The sequence below is a fragment of the Acomys minous genome (assembly GCF_964271855.1).
Source record: "Acomys minous genome assembly, chromosome: 10".
Lineage (NCBI taxonomy): Eukaryota > Metazoa > Chordata > Mammalia > Rodentia > Muridae > Acomys > Acomys minous.
In genome coordinates, this window is record NC_140491.1 from 45,119,772 (window position 1) to 45,138,604 (window position 18,833).

The following is an 18,833-nucleotide window of genomic DNA, read 5'->3' on the forward strand; positions in this document are numbered from 1 at the left end:
TATGTGTGTGTCTCAGATGAGGGAGGCCATATCTGAGGCGAGGTAGAAGGACGGTTTCCCATGCGCCCTGTTCTCTTCCAGGGCTGCCAGCCCCAGGAGCCTCCTTCCTGCTGCTGTAATCACTTCTTAGATTACATGACCGCTTCTAGCACCTTCTCTCATGATGCCGCCTTATCTAGGGAGAGCTAATCTTACAAAGCCAACAAGGAGGTCATTGTCACCCTTAGCAGCCTTCTCCCACGGCTCAATGGGGACTAGCTGTGACTTCCAGGATAGGCTGTGGCTTCCAGAATAGTCTCTGTGTGAACTCCCTATGACCTCTCCCAGCACTTGTACTCCTGGTCCAGCCTAGTTGTGGGCAGGGGAGTAGCAGCCTAGCCCCAGGATGCCCACACCTTTCAAGGGACTCCTCCAGAGCTGCCTCTGCACCTCCCCTCCCCACCCTCTGCAGGCAGCCTCTTCTGGACGAGGGCTTCTTCAGTGGAAAGCTATGCCCAGGCCAGCCCCTTTCTCCTAACCCTTCCCAAAGAGACTGCTGAGGGCATTCTCAAACCCAGAGTGCTGCTGCTGGCTGGGGATACGGTGTTCTATGCCCTCCAAGGAAGGGCAGCTGAGTGCTGGGCAGGAGTGGGGCTGACACAGAGTGGTCCTGGCAGGTAGCTGGGGCAGAGTTAGGGAGGAGCCATGTGTCCTGTGAGCGCACAGGTAGCCTCTTGCAGGATTTGATTCCACAGACAGCTGTGGTTTAATAGCGACAGGTCTCAAGCTCAGGCTTTTGCATCTCTGGCTCCTCCACTGAGGAGGAACCATTGTGCTGAGCAGGACCAGGAAGAGCTACTACAGATAGGTGTATACAGATCCTGTGTTTTAGAGTGTTTGCAGCTATTGCGATTTAATAAAAAAAAAAAAAAAAGCAAACACACAGGATTTGTGGGTTCGGGTGCCAGCCACATCTTACTTTGTCTTTATCCTGTGATCACACACATATTTATGCATCTCGGTCTCATTTGGTCCTTGATCCTTAGAGGCAGCTGTTTAAATGCAGTTGTCTCCTTCCTGTCCGGGAGCCATGCTTTGTCTAAAATCTTCCTTCCCTCTCTGTAGGTATTAAACCTTTCAGAGAAGAGATACGACCTTACAAAGCTTAATCCAAAGGTATGGTATTTATTTCTTTACATTTTGACTTTGCAAAACGTCAGCGATGCGTGTTTTGTTTGTGCAAAAGCGGCCTCTCGTAGGCCTTTGTGGACCATAGCTTGCTGTCAGGAAATAGTAAGCATTGTTTGTATCCTTTGGTTTCTTTTAAAGTTAAAAAATGAAAAATAATAGACTCCTGGGAAGTGAACATAGCCCTCAGCTCGTCTCCACCAGTGGCAGCAACATGTACAACCTGCGCAGGTCTAGTTCGCTTGTCTGAAACCCTGAAGTCCAGGTTACCCAAAGGCTAAAACTCAGCCTGGAGTAATGTGGTTTAAGAGCACTTCGGGCTCTTGCAGGGGACCTGAATTTGATCCTGAGCACTGACACTAACAGCTCACAGCTACCTGCAAATCCAGCTCCAGGGTGCCCAGACAGATGCTTCTGCCCTCTGCAGGCACTACACTCATTGTACATGTAGCTCCCACTTCCCCATACAAAATAAAATAAATCTTTTTTTTTTTAAAGCAGTAACTTTGTTGCATGTCAACATAACACTGTGGAAGGAAAACTCCACACCCTGGATATTTTGTTTTACATATAACATTATTGAAAATATTATATAAAATTGGACTCAGGACGCTACATACACAATGTGGTGCATAAGAAACAAGTAGATTCATTTTGTGTTCAGGTGCATGTCCTGTCTTCAAGACACATATGTTTAGATATTCCAGAATTTGAAACAGAAAACTCCCAAACCTGTCTGGGCCTATGAGATTTGGAGGGCAGAAACTCATTCATAAAACATCAGGTCAGAAGAGCAGTGTCCGTGGAAGCCCACAGACTGTGTTCCAGCTCACCAGCTTGCACACACGTGTGCCTGTGTGCACTTCCTTACTACGTTTGCATGAGTCTAGATTTGTGTAGCCATCACAACGAGGGTGCAAGAGTCTTCTCATCGTTGTGACGATGCCTCTTCTGAGACCTCTTAGTAGTCACAAGTATCTGCTCCATCCGTGATTATTCTTAGTAGCAAAATTTAGGGATACAATTAGGACTGTTGGACTGTGTCTTTTTGCATATATAGTCTACGTATTGAAATGCTTTGCAACCATTAGAATAGGACAATTCAGGCTGAGCATCTTATAACTGGAGATAAAAATGCTCTAAACTCAAAAACTTGGAGTACTAATGTCATGCTCAAAGAGTTCAAATTTAGTTCTACTTATAATTTTGCTTTTTTGGAGTGTAGACTTCAAGCTGGTAAAGTCTATCAAATACTCAGAATCAGAAAAAAAAATCAAAATAATTCTGGCTCCAGGCCTTTTCATGAAGGGTCCCACAGCCTGTTAGTAAAGTAGACCATGGTATAGAATTTTCATTTGTCTTGGCTTGTTGGGTGCCCCAGAGCTGCATGGAACTGCCGTGCTGGCTGCTTTTGCTGGGGGCCACCCTAATGGACTCCTTTCTATTATTTTCATCTATGAAAGAGCTCTGTCTGTTCATCCCCTAGAAATAGAAAATAGGATGAGAAGCAACATGCCCGTGTGGCCTTCCTAGGTGTGTGGCCAGCGACAGGGCTACTTGCTTGGGGCTCGGGCCCTAATAGAAGCAGAGCCCAAAGGTACTCTGGCTTCTAGGGGAGTCTGGCAGGGGTTCACTATATTTTCCAGACTCCTTTTTAGCTTGAGTGGGCAATATTTGACAGCAGTGTGGGCCACGGATTTGCTGGTGTAGGCCTTGGAGGTCCTAGATTCCTCTACAGTCACTTTTGAACCATTGATGCCTCTGAAAGGGACTCACCCAGCTGTAAAGGAGCTGACCAGTGCCTGGGTGAGGTATGGCCTATGGGGATTGGTGGCCTTTATTTTATTTCCTATGAAGGAAACTTGCCATTAGCTCATTAGCTTCCAGAAGGGGCCTATGCAGCCTTCCCCCATAACTGACAGGTAGATTGTGTCACTGTGAGATTACCAAGGAAGGGTCCAGAAGATAGAAACCAAGGCAGCTGTCTTCTCTCTCCCATAGATCATGGATGTGGGCTGGCCTGAGCTGCATGCACCACCTCTTGACAAGATGTGCACCATATGTAAAGCCCAGGAGTCCTGGCTGAACAGTGACCCCCAACATGTGGTTGTTATCCACTGCAGGGTGAGTGTATCTGCCCCCACATGCTCTAGGGCTCCAGCTGGGCTTCTAGTATTTAAGGAGCCCCGTGGATTTAAGATCAGTGCTGGTCACAGGCACCAGCTGATTTTTTTTTTCTTGAAACCACTGTGTTTCTAGGATGTTTTTCAGCTGGTATAAACATGTTCCATGTATATATGCCTCTCAGATTTCCTATCCATCCTTAAAAAAATAAAAAGAGTCTTCAAGCCTGCACGTTTGGCTTTAGAATGCATAGGTCTGAGGCTTCTGGAATTGCTGGACTTTCAAAAGCCCCCTTCTATTCATATTCCACTGTATACTTGTTCATTTTGCATATTAACGGAATTGAGATGAATTATAATATGATTTAAAACATATGGGTCCCCAAAGATGAAAATATCATCTATACATTTTCTACCCCACTTCCTTAAGTGATTCTGGGCTCTCATTGGGAGGGGGTGTCTAGCTTAAGGGCTTGTGCTGTTTCCCTTTCGCTACCCACCGTAGAGCGATCATTGCTTTCAACTACTTTGGAATGACCCTGAAAAAGTGCCATGATAGGTCAGCTTTTAATCTGAAATTGATGCCACCCAGAGTTCACCACCATCGTGGCTGCAGGGCTAGAACCGGCTTGCTTTGCACAACGCATGTGCTGCCTTTCACACACGCCCCAATGACTAATAGACAGACCTGTCTCAGTGGGGACGGGAGCAGGGCAGAGCTGGGCTGCGATAGCCATCCTCCCATTCGCTATAACGGTTGTTAGTTTGGGTTCACCCGCCATGTGCCCACGCCACCTTCAACGTGAAAGAGGCTGTGCTTCTTGGGGGAGCATTCTTCCTTCCACGTTATACCCCTTGTGTGGAAGTCTATGGCAAGGAGAATTCCTGGCAGATGTTGGTTGGGGTGTGTCTAGGACTTCTGTGATGGTCTTGGAGCAGAACCCTGGGGATCCGAAAGGCTGTTGCCTACACTACCAGCCCACGGCCGCGAGCGGATCCCACCTGCCACGCGGTTTCCTACAGCCGGTGTGCTAAGAGCTGACCTGAAGGTGAAGTTAAGAGTCTTGACAAGAATAAGGGCAGCACAACCATTTCTCTCCCTCACCCTCAGCTGCACGAACTCACTGCAGGCTGGAGAGCTTGCCTCCGCACCGTACCCATGAAGCCTAGGCACACGCAGAGGCATCCTGTCGTCTGGATGCTTGGCAGTGTCCCTCATCTTCAGAGTTAGGATTGCTGTCACTTGCTTCACGTGTTTGGCACAGTCTGCACGAAGCCATGTGGTTCTGGGCTGTTTGGTAGGAGGTTCGGGACTGACTAGATCCCCTTACCTTGCTCAGATTTTCTGTCTGGGCCGGTTATGTGCTGCGGGGGACCTAACCAGTTTCACCTGGGTGTCCACTTCGTGGAGGCCTGCACTTGTCTGCAGGAGCCTTTGCGGTTTTTTGTTTGTTTGTTTGTTTGTTTTGTTTTGTGGTGCTGACCGTGTGATATTTCCCTTTCCCCGGTTTTTGAGTCTTTTCTCCTTTTAATCTGAGCCAAGGGTTTGCTGATTTTGTTTTACCTTAAAACAAAACAAAACAAAACAAGTCAGTTTGGTTGGTCTTTTCTATTTTCTGAATCGCTGTTTTATTCTGCTCTTGTTCTATTTTCTTTCTTATGTTTCTAGTTACTTGAATTATGAATTGAGATTCTTCATTTGAGACCTTTGCTCTCTTTTTAGATGGGGACTTTTATTAGTATAAATGTCCCTCCTGATGCTCATTTTATTATGTCCGATAAATTGTTTTAGTATCTTTTCCCCATTTTTTTTGTCTCAGTATATTTATTTATTTTATATGGGTGTCTTGTCTAAATGTATGTCTGCACCACAGCATGTCTAATGCCAGCGGAGACTGGAGATAGGCATCCAGTACCCCAGAACTGAATTTACAGATGACGAGAGCCAGAACGCAGCTGCTGGGAATCTAACCCAGGACCTCTGGAAGACCTTTTTAAAGTTTTTAAAAATTTTTTAGGTTTTTTTGAGACAAGGTTTCTTTGTGTAACAGCCCCGACTGTCCTGGAACTCTCTTTGTAGACCTAGGCTGGCCTTGAGCTCATACCCATCCACCTGCCTCTACCTCCCGAGTGCTGGGATTAAAGGCGTGCGCCACCATGCCCGGCTCTCAATATATTTTTAAAATTTCCTTTTAACCTCTTATTGGACTGAATCGCTGTTCCATTATGTCTGCACATCTGAGAATTGGGCAGGTTTGTCTAGCTACCCCCTTTCTGATTTATGCTTTTCATGCCACTGTGGTCAGAAAAGATAAACTTGGTAGGATTTCAGGCTTAACTCTGTTGGGACTTGCTTTGTGGTGTCATGTGTGAACTGCCTTTGAGACTGCTCCTTGTGACCTTGAAGCACGTTCTGCTGCTGCTGCTGCTGGGATGTTCTGGCTGTGCGTAATGGGTTCCTTTAGTCCAAAAGGTAGTTAGGGTCTCAATTCCTTAGTTATTTCTTTCTTGTCCAGAATATCTGTCTGCTGTTGAAACGGGGCTGTCAGAAGTCCCCTCCCACCTGTCCTCCTTCAAACCCATAACCAGCGCCACAGAGATGACTGGGGGGATCAGTGGTGGGCCTGCTGCTTCCTTATGAGTGATTTCTGTTGTTAAGACAAAAGCCACTTAACTCAAGAAACACATTAGTAGCTTTAAGGCTAATAATGCCAAGAGCTAGGATCCCACTGCCAGGAATTTGCCAGGTGCAGACATCGGTATCTCCCAGAATGCCCAGCTTCACCTGACGGTTGATTTCTATGGAAACTGAGTTTGTTCATTTACTTGGTTTTAGGACTAGAGCTGGGGGCTCGGGATGTAGCTCAGTTGTAAAGTGCCTCTTTAGATGCACAAGGTCTGATGGCTATAGTGCTGACTTTTTTTTTTTTTTAAGAAGAAAAGAATAGAGTTGGGCAGCTACAAATCAGTGACCTGCTGGTTTAGGTTTGTGTGATTTGAGGCGGCGGGGGAGGGGGGGTGTCATGGTTTGGAAACGTTTTCTCAAAGGAGCTAAGTAGTCTTGTAGGCTCAGCCTGCCATGTTGTCCTGCCGTGTTTTCAAGCCTGCTCCTGCCACGTGGGTGGGGGCTGCTGAAGCAGAGCAGCCAGGCTCCAGGCGGGTGGTGACATGAGGGTGTTCAGGTTTTACGCCATTTTCACGTGTCTCACAAGCCAATTCTGTTTTGATTTTTTTTTTAAAAAAATTTTTTACAGTGCTTAAAAATATGTGATAATAAAATTTTAGTTCACAGATTTTAGGAAGAGAGTAGGTGGGCAGAATGGGACAGGCTGTGGGCTACTATGTGTAGAGCCACGTTGCTAGAGTCACAGCGGTATGTCCTGAAGTTTCAGGCCAGTCTACGGTTCTGCATGGGGCTGGCTCTGCCATAACTCTTCTTCCTCTCCTGTTGGTGATGCTGCCTGTGAATGTGGTTATGCCTACACGGATCGCCGTAACACTTGCTTGGGCTTGGTTTCCCTGTGTATAAGGTGTCCATCCTGTTGTATAAAGTGTGACACCGGGCATTGGTGCGGGATACCACCAGCTCGCCAGATTCTGAGGTCCTGCCACTTAGAGCTGTATACACAGAGCCCTGTCCCCGTCAGCCCTTGGGCAAGCATTTATTCCTGTTTCACCTGAGTAATTAAGTCATGCTAATTGTTGCAGTTCCTGGCGCTGTTTCACCTAACCTAATTGGGAGGTGGTGAGTGACTGGCTGCCGCCATGTGAATATGCCCTCCGGGGATTTCTGCAGACACCCAGCTAGCACCTGCTCTTGTTATGGGCCGCCCCCACCCCCCACCTGTGAGGACTCCCTGCCCAGGAGGTGCTGCTGTGTTCGGTGCCAGCGCTGCAATATTTTGGGAGGCAGTGGGGTTGATGATGGTTCTCTTGCCTTTCCGTTCATAATCAAGCCTGCTCCTGTCTCATTATATGTGTACGTTGGATTTTATAGGAAGAACACTGATTCCTCTCTGGCCTCTTGCAGGGCGGCAAAGGGCGCATCGGAGTGGTCATATCATCCTACGTGCACTTTACCAATGTGTCAGCCAGGTAGGATGGAGAGAAGAGAGGGGCTTGTTTCCACAGGGCGTTGGGTTCGCACAGTGTGGGCAGCAGTCTTTCCTGGGAACCAGCCTGATCTCACCTCTCCCTCCCTTGGTACCAGAGTGTTCTGTGTCTGAACTCAGCTTCTTCTAGCAAGGGTGAAAAGGCCATATTCCTATTTGGGGTGTTTTGTGTGACTGATGCCAAGGAGCTCTATCTATGGAGGCTGCAAAACTCAGCCAGCCCAGTCGTTCTCTGATGAAAGCAGACAGGTTGCTGCTGTCACCCTGTTGAAAATCCTCACTGGATAACTTCACGCTTTGCAAATCGTGATACTGACAGCCACCATCTTTTGTTTTAAAATCCAGTTTAGAAAATGTCAGTGTCGGGTAGGAGTGTAGCTTGTCCAGTACAGTTGCCTAGTGGGTGCAAGACCTCAGACTCCTCCCCAGCAAAGCATTTGCACACTCCTGACCCTCTCAATAGCCGCGTTGTGTGCCCAGGCCATTCCTTCCTGAGGAAATAGAAGCCCTCTCATCTCGCTTCTCAACCTTCTCCTTTGCAGCGTGAAGGAGTGAAATCGGACTTTTGGAATGTTTTCTCTGGAAACAAATCGGGAGGCTGGTGCTTGCCAGGGAGGAAACCCTACCCCAGGGTGAAAAGCAGAGCCCCGTGGGTTTGAACAAGCATCATGTGTGTGCCAGACACATCAAGAGTCCCAGTCACATTGGCTCCTCAGTTATGTGAAAGGAATTTGGTCAGAGACCACACTTATCCCGGTTGTTTCTTCTTAGTACAGACCACCCGAGTGAGCATCGCTATCCGGCATAGCTTAGAGAACTTTCCCAAACTGCAGCTCCTGCTGTATCTGGGGAGCCAGGCTTGCTCCATCAGAGCATATCCGCAGACCTGTAAAACCCTGCTCGCCCTGGATAGTTGGTACAGCACACGTGAACATCAGGAAGTGCGCTTGAGTCTCTCTGGGCCTCCGCATTGGACTATGGGAACTGTGGTCAAGTCTCCTCACACTGTGACCACCCTGTGTGTCTGTGTCCCTAGTGTGCTTTGCATAGCATCATCCTGGGGTCTGAGTGGCCACCGATGCTGCTGGTTAGCAGGGGTCACGGTATCAAGCGTCTCTTGTTCTTCTAAATTAATCTCACCTCCTCCTGAGCACCTGCCCTGATGCGGCTCCAGCCGCTGTGTGGCTCTGCAATCCATGGATATGGTCATTGTGTATTTCAGCATTTGCTGGCTCTTCCTACCCAGGTTGCTTTCCCTTTTCCTTAGAACCCGGGTTGTTTCCAGAGCTGCCATTCTGGCACGTGTCTGACCCTACCTCCTCACTTAGGTTATATTCTAGACATCACCGGGAAAAGACACACCAGATTTCAGTTTGTCGCATACTACAAGTTAACACAAATCAGAGACTGGAAGTCACAGGGTGAGAGAGCGTTCTTGTTCCCAGCACTCTGAAGAGTTCAGAAGGCAAAACCAGAACTAATTGGGATAGAGCTAAGCATTCTGTAACTTCTGAGTGTTGACACTGACGTTTAATTGAATGAACGGACTTAATTTAATTGAGTGAGTGGATTCCAGAAAAGAGAATGCTTAGAAGTCAAAGACTGGAGAGGAAACTATGTCCCCTAACCTGAAAGAGATGTCCACTTACTGTTTGACATGCTCTGGCTTCGGGTGGACCCCTCATCTCTGACAGCCTCACTGGCCGAGCCTTGTGTTGTGTTGAAACAGATGCACGTGGCGAGGTCAGCGTCCACTCACACTGACTGTAATTTACAGTGTTTTCCTTGTTGCTGCATATATTTTCAGAATTTCATGTTCAGAATGCCCGAATATGTCATTTTTTTCTGGAGGGCACATTCAGATTTTTCCACGGAGAACTCACATGCCTATCTGACTTTGTTGTTTGTATTTTGAGATTGTGTATACCTGGCTGGCCTAGAACTCATAGACAGATATCAGCCTGCCTCTGGCCTCTGAGCGCTAGCATTAAAGGATTAAAGGCATGTACTACCGTGGCTGGCTGCCTATCTGACTTCTAAAGATGCATTTGGCTTAAGTAAGTTTTATTTCATGGTTTAAGTCAGAATGCCTCACTGTGAGGTTTCCAGAAGGTTCTGCAGGTACTAATGTGAGCACTCTGGGTGGAGACTTGGAGGTCAGTGACGCTCTTAGAGTAGATTTGTTTTCTCTGGAGTTACTTCAGAAAGACCCCTGAAGCCCGAAGCCCCGCCCACCTTCCCAACCATCAACCTCGACTTATCCTTGACCTCCAAGCCTTTCCTTGAAGCTTCTTATCAAGTGCCACATGTTATACCTCCAAAGACTTGACAGTGCACATCCTGGGCTTGGTCCTCACATCCTCAGGGTCCTGTGGCTGGGGCCTCCAGCCAGTGGCACATCTAAGTATCACACCCTTAGAGGAGGGCATTCAGACAGGACTTCAGTGTGGCTCCTGTCTTGAAGTGAGCACACCCCTGCAGGAAAATGTTGGGCTGTGTATGCACACACGCAGCTCCTCATGGGGGAAGGTCACTGATAGAGATGGATGTGCCGTGGTGGCGCATGCCTTTAATCCAAGCACTCGAGTGAGAGGTGGGTAGATCACTGTGAGTTCGAGGCCAGCCTGGTCTATAAAGAGTTCCAGGACAACCTAGACTGTTACACAGAGAAACCCTGTCTAGAAAAACAAAAAAATCAAAACCAAACAAGGCATGAATGTGCATCCCGGCCCTTCAGCCATGAGGGGCTGGGGGTACCCCCGACCTGACATACTTACTCATTCTCCTCACCTTTCTCTCTCCTCCTTCTGCTTCCCCAGTGCTGACCAGGCCCTGGACAGGTTTGCAATGAAGAAGTTTTATGATGACAAAGTTTCAGCTTTAATGGAGCCCTCCCAGAAGCGGTATGTATCCAGCCTTGGGGCCAGGAGAACGTCTTCTGACCTCTGCATTGCCCTTGGGTCTTGGCTAAGAATAAGAGGGAGGGGTTTGCTGTTTTCCAGAGGCGAGGGTCCCATGTGTCTAGTAAAAAGCCTTGTGTCTGGTGGGAGCCTGTATGCTGCTGTGGTCCACTCCCAGTCAGATCCACCTCTCATTTCAGCCATGAGGGTCATTGTCTCCTTCAGATCGTGGGCTTTGATGGCCGTGACCGTGTTGAACTCATCTCTGTCTGCTAGAACAGGGCTCAGTAAACTTGATGGAGAGGCTTTGGAGGGTAGATGTTTCAGGCTGTGTGGTTTTAAGTCACCAGTGTTCTAACACAAACCCCCGCCATATCTAGAATGGAAACGAGTGAGTTTGACTGTGTTCTCATTAAACTTGGTTGACACAAGTGGGGTTTCTGATCATCCTAGGCTGACTTCTGCTCTGCAGTGTCAGCTCCTTGAAGGCAGAGAGACTTTCTCTTGGATGTTCCCTGTCAGCCTGTTCTGGCTGCAACATGTGGCAGCCCCTGGAAGCGGGTGGGGAACAGCGCTTTTTCATTTTAAGGCACTCACTTAATTTCACTGCAGTTTTATCTTAAGCCAGACAGCAGAGTTTGTCCAAGAATTTCGAAGGCAGCTGCAAAATGGCTCCCATTTTGGAGATAGGATTTAGCTGTAGCCCCAAACCTTTCTATGTGAGTTTTGATCCTTCAAATCTGCTTTCTCTAGTGCAGCTGCAGGCTGGGCCAGCAGACACGATCCTAGCAGTCTGGGACCACTCAGACAGGTCTGTGTTTGGAAGAATGCGGGCTACATTGTGGGACCATGGTTTGGAGCCAGCTTGTGTCCTGTTTTAAGCAACAGGCCCCACAGGGAAGCTATTCTTTTTGCAAACTTCAGCATATTAAAATGATTCCACTTAAACAGCCCCTGTTCTGTTTTGAACCCATGAAGTATTATTTTTCCACTGAACAGTTTCCAAAATGGCAACGTTCCTAAGACTTGCACAGAAGTCGAGGTGCAAACAAGATGCCGCTCCCACAAAAGCCTGGATCCAGCAGGCAAGCAATGCTGCCAAGATTTTCTGCTTATAGAATCAGTAGCTTCTAATGATATTGGAAGAGAGTATGAAGGAGAAACAGGGAAAACATCTCATTTTAAAGTGCTCACAGCTTTCACATACTCTTCTTGTCTTATATTTTACAGCGACAGCAGGGTTCATTTTTTTCATTCCAAGCTACTCCTCTGCTCTTAAGATTAGAGCCGCCTTCTTTCTGTCTCCTTTGTTGCTCCTTTGCCTCCTGCCTACACTAGAAGACACTAACCAAATAATTATTGAGTGGTCCAGCAACAGGAAGGATGTTTGGGGTAAACCTCAGGAAGCATGAGAGACCAGAAGAAAAGTGTGATGCTTGCACTCATGAGGCTGTGCCTCTCACTCTTGACTGAATGCCTGTGGGCAGAGGGCGCTGTTCTGCAGGTTGTGTTAGGACCAATGTCAGGTGACTGTTGTGGCAACAAACCGGCTCTGTCATCTTCTCACTTGGGAAGCTGCTAACCTGCACTCCCTGGCTACTCAGGTTATTAATTTTATTCCTTCTCAAGTCTCTGATGGGGTTGAAGACCAGATAGTTTGGGTTTTACAATTAAGCTCAGTTGTTTAGGCGTTAACATGTTTTTAGGTCTAGATAAATGTTTTAAGCTGATAATGATGAGATATGATAGATACTGATTTACATTCAGAATTTTAGATTCACCAAGACAGGGAAGATGTTTTCTTCAAGGCTGCCAAATACAAATAGCCAAAACAATGTGAATGTAACATATATATATAAAATTCCTGATAGTTTCATGGTTCTTCTTGCTGTAGGTAGTTTATTGTATATATATAAAATAATATAAATGTATATGTAAAAATATTTAATAAAAATTGTAAAAAAAAAAAAAGAAATGATTTCAAAGTAAACATCATAATTAGCTCTACTGAGGTTGAAGGAGCAACTTACAATTTGTGGCTGAGAATCTCAGTAGTCTAAGCAACAATAAAGGAATCTTCTAGGACCTTCCCCGGGGGGGTGGGGGGGTGGGGGGGTGGGGGGGGCTAGATATAGATCCTACCTATAATCTGCAGATACCCAAGGTCTTTACATAAAATGGACTGTTATTTCTGTAGAGCTGATGTGTATCCTTCTGTGTTGTGCACCCTGTGCGTTTTTCATTATATATAGATTTCATTATAGCATTTGATAAATGTGTATTTTGCATTAGGCTCATTTGTATACCGTTATCCTCTTCTGTACCTTTTCTTCCCTCTGGTCCTCTTCCTTCCTCCCCTTCCGCCCCCAAACAGTTTCTGTGTGTGTGTGTGTGTGTGTGTGTGTGTGTGTGTGTGTGCGCGCGCGCGCACACACACACACACGCGCACGCACACGCACATCTTTCTGACATATATTCCCGTAATGCTTTTCGTTCAGTTCATGCAGTTGCTTTCTTCCCTCTGGCTGACTGTCCATCTACTCTAAACCCTCTGGGTTCTATATATCACTGAACACGGTGTAAGCACTGAATGCCCAGTTGCTATGCTGTACCGCCTATACCATATAGGGAGTCATTAGAGACGCATGCCTTAGGTAAGGTGCCCAGTCCCTCCAGGAGAGTGTGGCCTGAGGCTTACTGTGGAGTCTGCTTGCGTGCTTCCACTGTGAGCTGAGTGCCCTCTAGTGGACAGCTGGGAAGATGATTACCATTAAGAGCACATCTCAGTAAGGAAAGACTATTTGAGACCTGGGCAGGTGGAGCTGTACTAGAGGCATTGATAGTGTCAAGGACCAGTTACTAGGTGAAGGCCCATATTCTGAATTAATAGTGCAGGTTGCCCTTGATGATGCTGTCTCAGAACAGTGCCGAACAATAGCCGTGAATGCTTGGGACAAGGTTGAACAACAGGGACAAACGGAATCATTTACAAAAATAACCCAAGCTTCAAATCAATCTTTCACTGACTTTTTAACAGAGGATAACTAAAGATCTGAATAGAACCATAGCAGACCCAAACGCTAGAGAAATTCTTTTCATCTCCAGCTTTTGAGAATGGTAAGGCTGAATGCAAAAAAAGGCTATTAGACCCTTCAGGTGTAAATGGATGACTCTACTCAGCTACCTCATGAACAAGCGTGTACTGACGCAGAATTCTGCTCTTGCCGCCTGCTGCTGCACAGTGGGGAAAGTAGCACTTCTTTTTTCACTTATTATTTATTTTTTAGATAAGGTGTTATGTAGCCCAGGATTACCTTAAACTTACGATCACCCCACCTCTATCTTTAGTGGTGGGATCACAGGAAGATTACCATGCCTAGGAAAAACACAGTGGGTTACACAGTGGTTTTACCTCCTGCACCTGTACACAGCAGGTTAGGAAGCCTCACTGTCATAGTAAGCTCATGGTACAGTATGGAAGCTGGGCAGAACCCATGGCCTGAGTGTGGGAACATGGTGCTTCCGTGACTTGTAAAGTTTTGCTCTTATCCTAACAAGAAGAGCAGTGTGCTGCTGGAACAGTGGGATGCTGACACGCCCTGTCTGTCACTGGATTTTTCCCTATAGTGATGTGAATGTGTGTGAATTACATATGCTAAGGCTTTCCAAAAGGGTAGACCCTAAGTTGGGGAAACACTTAAAGTTTTCTGTTTGTTTATTTTGCCTCCAAACCTAGCCATTTAACAATGGTCTGAGTCTGCATCCCAGTGGGCGTTTGAAGTGTTTTTTTTTTTTTATATTGTAAGGTGGGGCCCGTGACTGGGTTCATCCAGGGCCTTAGAGGCATGAGGACCCTGTGTCCCTGTATTGGTGATGGCCACTTCCTACTACCTGCTTAGTGCACAGAGCATCAGTTTGATAGAGTGTTTTTGGGAATCCTTGCCTGTTTTCGTTTCTTCCCCTTTTTGCAATGTGTGCGGTGCTGTGGTGGCGAAAGGCAAGAAAGCAGAGAGATCCCAAGAGAGCTGTTGCAGGTTCTGGTGAAGAAGTGGTGGCTGTGGAACTTCTGTCAGGGGCCTCAGAGCACTGCCTGGCTTTGGGTTTCCATGGAAACAGGCTCCAGTTACGCCACACAGGACCAGAGGAAGGAATGCTGGAGGCCAGGGGAGCATCAGAGTGTGACAAGGGTGTAGCTTGTGCTCTGGTCATTGCCACTGTGTCATACCTCATGAGAACCTTTTGATCACATAGACTTGGTGCAGGAATTCTCCCTTGGCTGCCATGTGTGCGAAAGCATGTGACAGGTTACCTTGGATGCCCGTAGACCAGTGCGTGGAATTCATATGGCAAAAGTCACATCTTCAGTGCATATAGGTAGCCGTGGGTGACGACCCTCGTCAGCTGAGGTGAGAGAGCTCAGGAGATGTGTGGGAGGGAGAACAGGAGTTTAGAGGCCTTTCAGTCCAGCTGCCTCTGGTGGCTCATGTGGGGTCCCTGTGTGGAACGAGCCGTGCTATTCTGTATGTGATGCTAGCCTTGCTGGTGAGGGGCTTAGGAACAGGTGAGGAGACCTCCGAGGTGTGGGCATCCGCATGAACGAGATGCACATTGTCAGGAGTTCCCGGAGCTGTGGGTGGAGCTTCAGCTGGGCAGTGACTCCTCTACCACCAAGCATAGGCTAATAACTGTTTTCTGTATACGGTGGGATAAGGTGTCCCTAGGGTCTCCAGATGTAGTTTCCCCTGAGACTTGGTAGCTGTGAGTCAGCTGTGGCATCTTATCCACGGTCTCCTGCAGGTATGTGCAGTTTCTCAGCGGGCTCCTGTCTGGAGCGATGAAGATGAATGCGTCACCCTTGTTCCTGCACTTTGTCATCCTGCATGGCGCCCCCAGCTTTGACAATGGAGGAGGTGAGACACTTCCCAGCCTGGACTACAGCCCTAAACAAGCAGCCTTTTCCTCTTGTGGTGTCTAGATTCTGTACCTACGGTTCCAGTGTGTGGGCAGAGCTCCAGCCTTGTAAGGTGGGACCAAGTCATCAGTCACAGGAGAGACAGGCGGTTCTGAAGGGATTACCAGTAGCTCCGTGACCCAGGACACGAACTCTTGTTCGGCCAGGGTCCTTCTGAGTCAGCAACTCTGTGGTTCAGCTATGTGTTTCTTAAGATTCCCATAAGTTTGAGAGAAGCCAACACGCTAGACCATGCTCTTGAGAGAAGCCAGCACGCTAGACCATGCCCTAACTCAGGGTCCTTCCTTCTTCCTCCATGGCATATTCCCGTGGAGCCTGTCTCTCTATTTCGTGCAGGTACTCACAGCTTATAGCCTTGCCCCTGTCATATGCAGATGCTCACAGCCTGGGCCGGTGGGCCAGGACCTGTCTCATTCTCCCTGGATGCATCCAAATAGGTGCTCACCCATCCATCATCTGATAGTATCTGTAGCATCTAGTCCCCCTGATCATCAGGAGTAAGGTGACGTTACAGAACTGCAGGTCACCTTTGAGCTCCCACGGCCCTCTGGGTAAAGTTAGACCACCAACCATGTTACTTTGTTGCTAGGCCATCTGTGCATGTGTTAATGATCCTGTCTTTCCTTGGCACGTACCTCTCTCTCAGCTTGCCGGCCCTTTCTGAAGCTCTACCAAGCCATGCAGCCTGTATACACGTCTGGAATCTAGTGAGTGCTGGCTTGGGTGGGTGTTAAAGGGCGGCTTGGGGAATGGTTGTGAAATGGGTTGCCTTTCACACGACAAGAAGTGGAGCAGCGGGGCCAGTCATGCCAAGGACCCTAAACCTGCTGCTCTGAGAGGTGCCCGGTCCCTGCATCTCTCTAGCTGGCTCCACTGAGGGGCTGGACAGTGGAGCCTCCATGGTAGAGGGACAATTACTGTTTGGAAGTAGGTATACTGGAAAGTTCTAGGACAAAGCCCCCCTCCCCATGTTTTTTGTTTCTCCTGTGTGTTTCAGGTGCCCTGAGATTGGTATGCAGTGTATGTAGATAGCACTTTGTTTGTATGAACAGAAAATGAGAAAGGCAGTAAATGACCTGGCACTCAGAAAGACTGATTATTCCTTTTCTGGGCTCAGAACGGGCCCCCTCCCCCACGGAAGGGTGGCACTGTGGAAGTTTCCAGTTGTCACAGAAGCGTGGGATCTGTCCCCAGTGTAGGACCTCTCCTGGCTGAGTCAGCCCTGAGCATGACTTTTCCAGCCTGAGGCTGTGATGGTGCTAGAGTAACTCAGCCCAGCTCAGAGCTTTCTCAAAGCCTTTGACTCCTTTCAGTAAGGTAGAGCCTTTGACCTTGGAATTCTGGGCTCTCTGTGCAAATGCCAGCCATCCCCTCAGCTTGTCCTGCCCCCCCCCCCCCCCCCACCCCATGGTCATACCTCAGGGAACCATATAATGATCTATTTTCTCATTCATCCGAAGCAATGTTGGCCCTGAAAACCCCAGCCGCATCCGCATTGCCATCGAGCCGGCCCAGCTGCTGAAGGGTGACGTCATGGTGAGTATTCACCGGCTGTAGCCTTCGTTCTCACCCACCCAGGATGGTGATCTGGAAGGGAAAGTGGTTTTTGCCTTAGAACAAAATCATCCAGTTTACAACCCCCTTCTCAAAGAAGAAAAAATAATAACTAACAGAGGAGTGGAAAACAGCATTACTTCTGAGGGCATTAGTTTGTAAGTAAAAGTATTTTAATTGCAGTGACAGATCTTGGTCCTCGGTCATATATTATAACAGAGCTGCTGGGTCTGTGCAGAACAAAAGTCTCTAGTCAGCCACAGCCCTTCTGAGCATCCTGGGGGTGGGGGGGCCTCCCAGAGTTACAGTATCAAGAGCTAACGTGCAGCATAGAACTGGTGTTGTTACAGCGTGGCTAATGATCAAAACAGTGATTTCTCCAGATAATTTTGTTCTTGGAGGAGATTAAACATGACTTTGCCACCTCCTCCTGTCTGTCTTGAACACAGAAGAATCTATACGTGTAAAGTAATTTTAGGAAAAGGCTTTGCCTGAAAGCCTGCAAGGTATGTGTACAGCTTCTGACATGTGTAGAATAATTTAGATACGATCTTTCCTGTGGTCTTGGCAGATCTACTTTGTTGAGATGGTGGGTGACTTAGGAGTTTGTGTTGCATTTCTTTTATTATGGATAGCTCACCCAGAGTAGGCACCTCCCTGCTTTCAAGGGCAGCTGTGCTGCCACTCGGTTCCTCTTGCTGAGCTGTGGGAGGTGGTGGGGAAGCAGAGATGAGGGGGGGGTGACTGGAGGCTGGCTATGCCTCGCCCCATTGCCTGTACTCCCCGGAAAAGCAATGCTAAGTGTCCACCTGAGCTTTGTGTGCGTGGGTTGGCGGCTAGGACTGGAGAGTGAGGGCAGTATAAAAGCTAGGGTTCCGCGGGCGGGGAGGGCACCTCTCTCCAGCTGCCTTCCTCCCTCTCTCTTCTCATCTTCTGTCTTTGCTTCCACCCCTTTCTTCTTTCCTTCTTTTTCCCTCTCTTTTTTATTTTCTTCCCTCTCTTTTTGCCCCACCCCCACCCCTCAACTTTTAAATTTTACTCAGTTGTCTTGAGCATTTTTGTTTTTGTTTTTGTTTTTGTTTTTATTGTTGTTGTCATCTAGTTTTTGAGTTTCCAGCCTTGGCACAACAAGGCCAAGGGGACAGTGATTTCTTTGTCTTGGAAGTGCCTGCTGGGAACACAGACAGAAGAGACTGTGAAGATGCTGCAAGGGCAGAGGAGCCTAAGCTGGACACACCTATATGGCTCAGGACACACCATGGCGGCTTGGCCTCACTCTTTCTGCTGGTCCCTTCCTTAGCATGTCTGTCTTTGTGAGGAGGATAATCATGTGGGAAAGGGACGTGCCTGGCCCTTTTCTTTGGGGAGCTGTGGGCTCTGACTAGTGAGGACCATGCTTAAGTTTCATGAACATGAAACACATCAGTATCTCAGGACAGTGCTTGGCAGGTGGGGCAGGATGGGAGGTGGACCACATCATGTCATCCTGAAACATTCCAAGCCTTGGTCGCTATCCGAGAGGTGGTCATGTCATCCGGCCTTAAGTGGTCACCCCCTTTCCCCTCTAGCCAGAGGAGGCACCCCTCCCTTACACTGTGTGCCCCAATAGTGGGCAAAATAATCAGAGCACAAAGCCTAGTAAATATTGTATGCACCTGGCCGTTGGGAAATGGCTCTGTGCAGTGTGGAGCTGTTTAGAGGGTCTGTGGGTGGGGTAACATTTGGTCATCGAGGTGGTTTCGAGAAAAATCAGGTGGCACAGCGAAGGAACAGAGCCCTGGGGAGATGAGGAGATGTTTACTGCTGGACATGCCTGGACTTGGCGTGTTCCCGGCCCTGTGCATCTGTGTGGAGCTGACTGCTGCTCTGATTCAGGGAAGTGGTCCTGTGGATTGCTGCCAGTGACCAAATGGCAGAGGATGGGGCAGGTGGGCATCTAGAGGCCACGTGGAGGTGATTCTTAACCACGTGTCAGGGACCCGAGGCTGTTAAGCTATGTTCATAA

The 18,833-nt window shown here is 48.0% G+C and overlaps 1 protein-coding gene across 8 annotated transcripts in view; it reads left to right on the forward strand.

Moving 5' to 3' along the window:
- The window catches only part of TNS3 (tensin 3), a 413,668-nt gene that overhangs the window by 117,329 nt on the left and 277,506 nt on the right, over positions 1-18,833 (forward strand). For all 8 annotated transcript variants that reach the window (XR_014782789.1, XR_014782790.1, XR_014782791.1 and 5 more), the window contains 7 exons: positions 1,105-1,155; positions 3,169-3,291; positions 7,321-7,385; positions 10,222-10,305; positions 15,100-15,212; positions 15,921-15,981; positions 16,735-16,810. Coding sequence is in view for 5 of the 8 variants with exons in the window: in XM_084800091.1 (XP_084656217.1) it covers positions 1,105-1,155; positions 3,169-3,291; positions 7,321-7,385; positions 10,222-10,305; positions 15,100-15,212; positions 15,921-15,981; positions 16,735-16,810 (573 nt within the window). In the remaining 3 variants the exon portion in view is untranslated. The remainder of the gene's footprint in view (positions 1-1,104; positions 1,156-3,168; positions 3,292-7,320; positions 7,386-10,221; positions 10,306-15,099; positions 15,213-15,920; positions 15,982-16,734; positions 16,811-18,833) is intronic.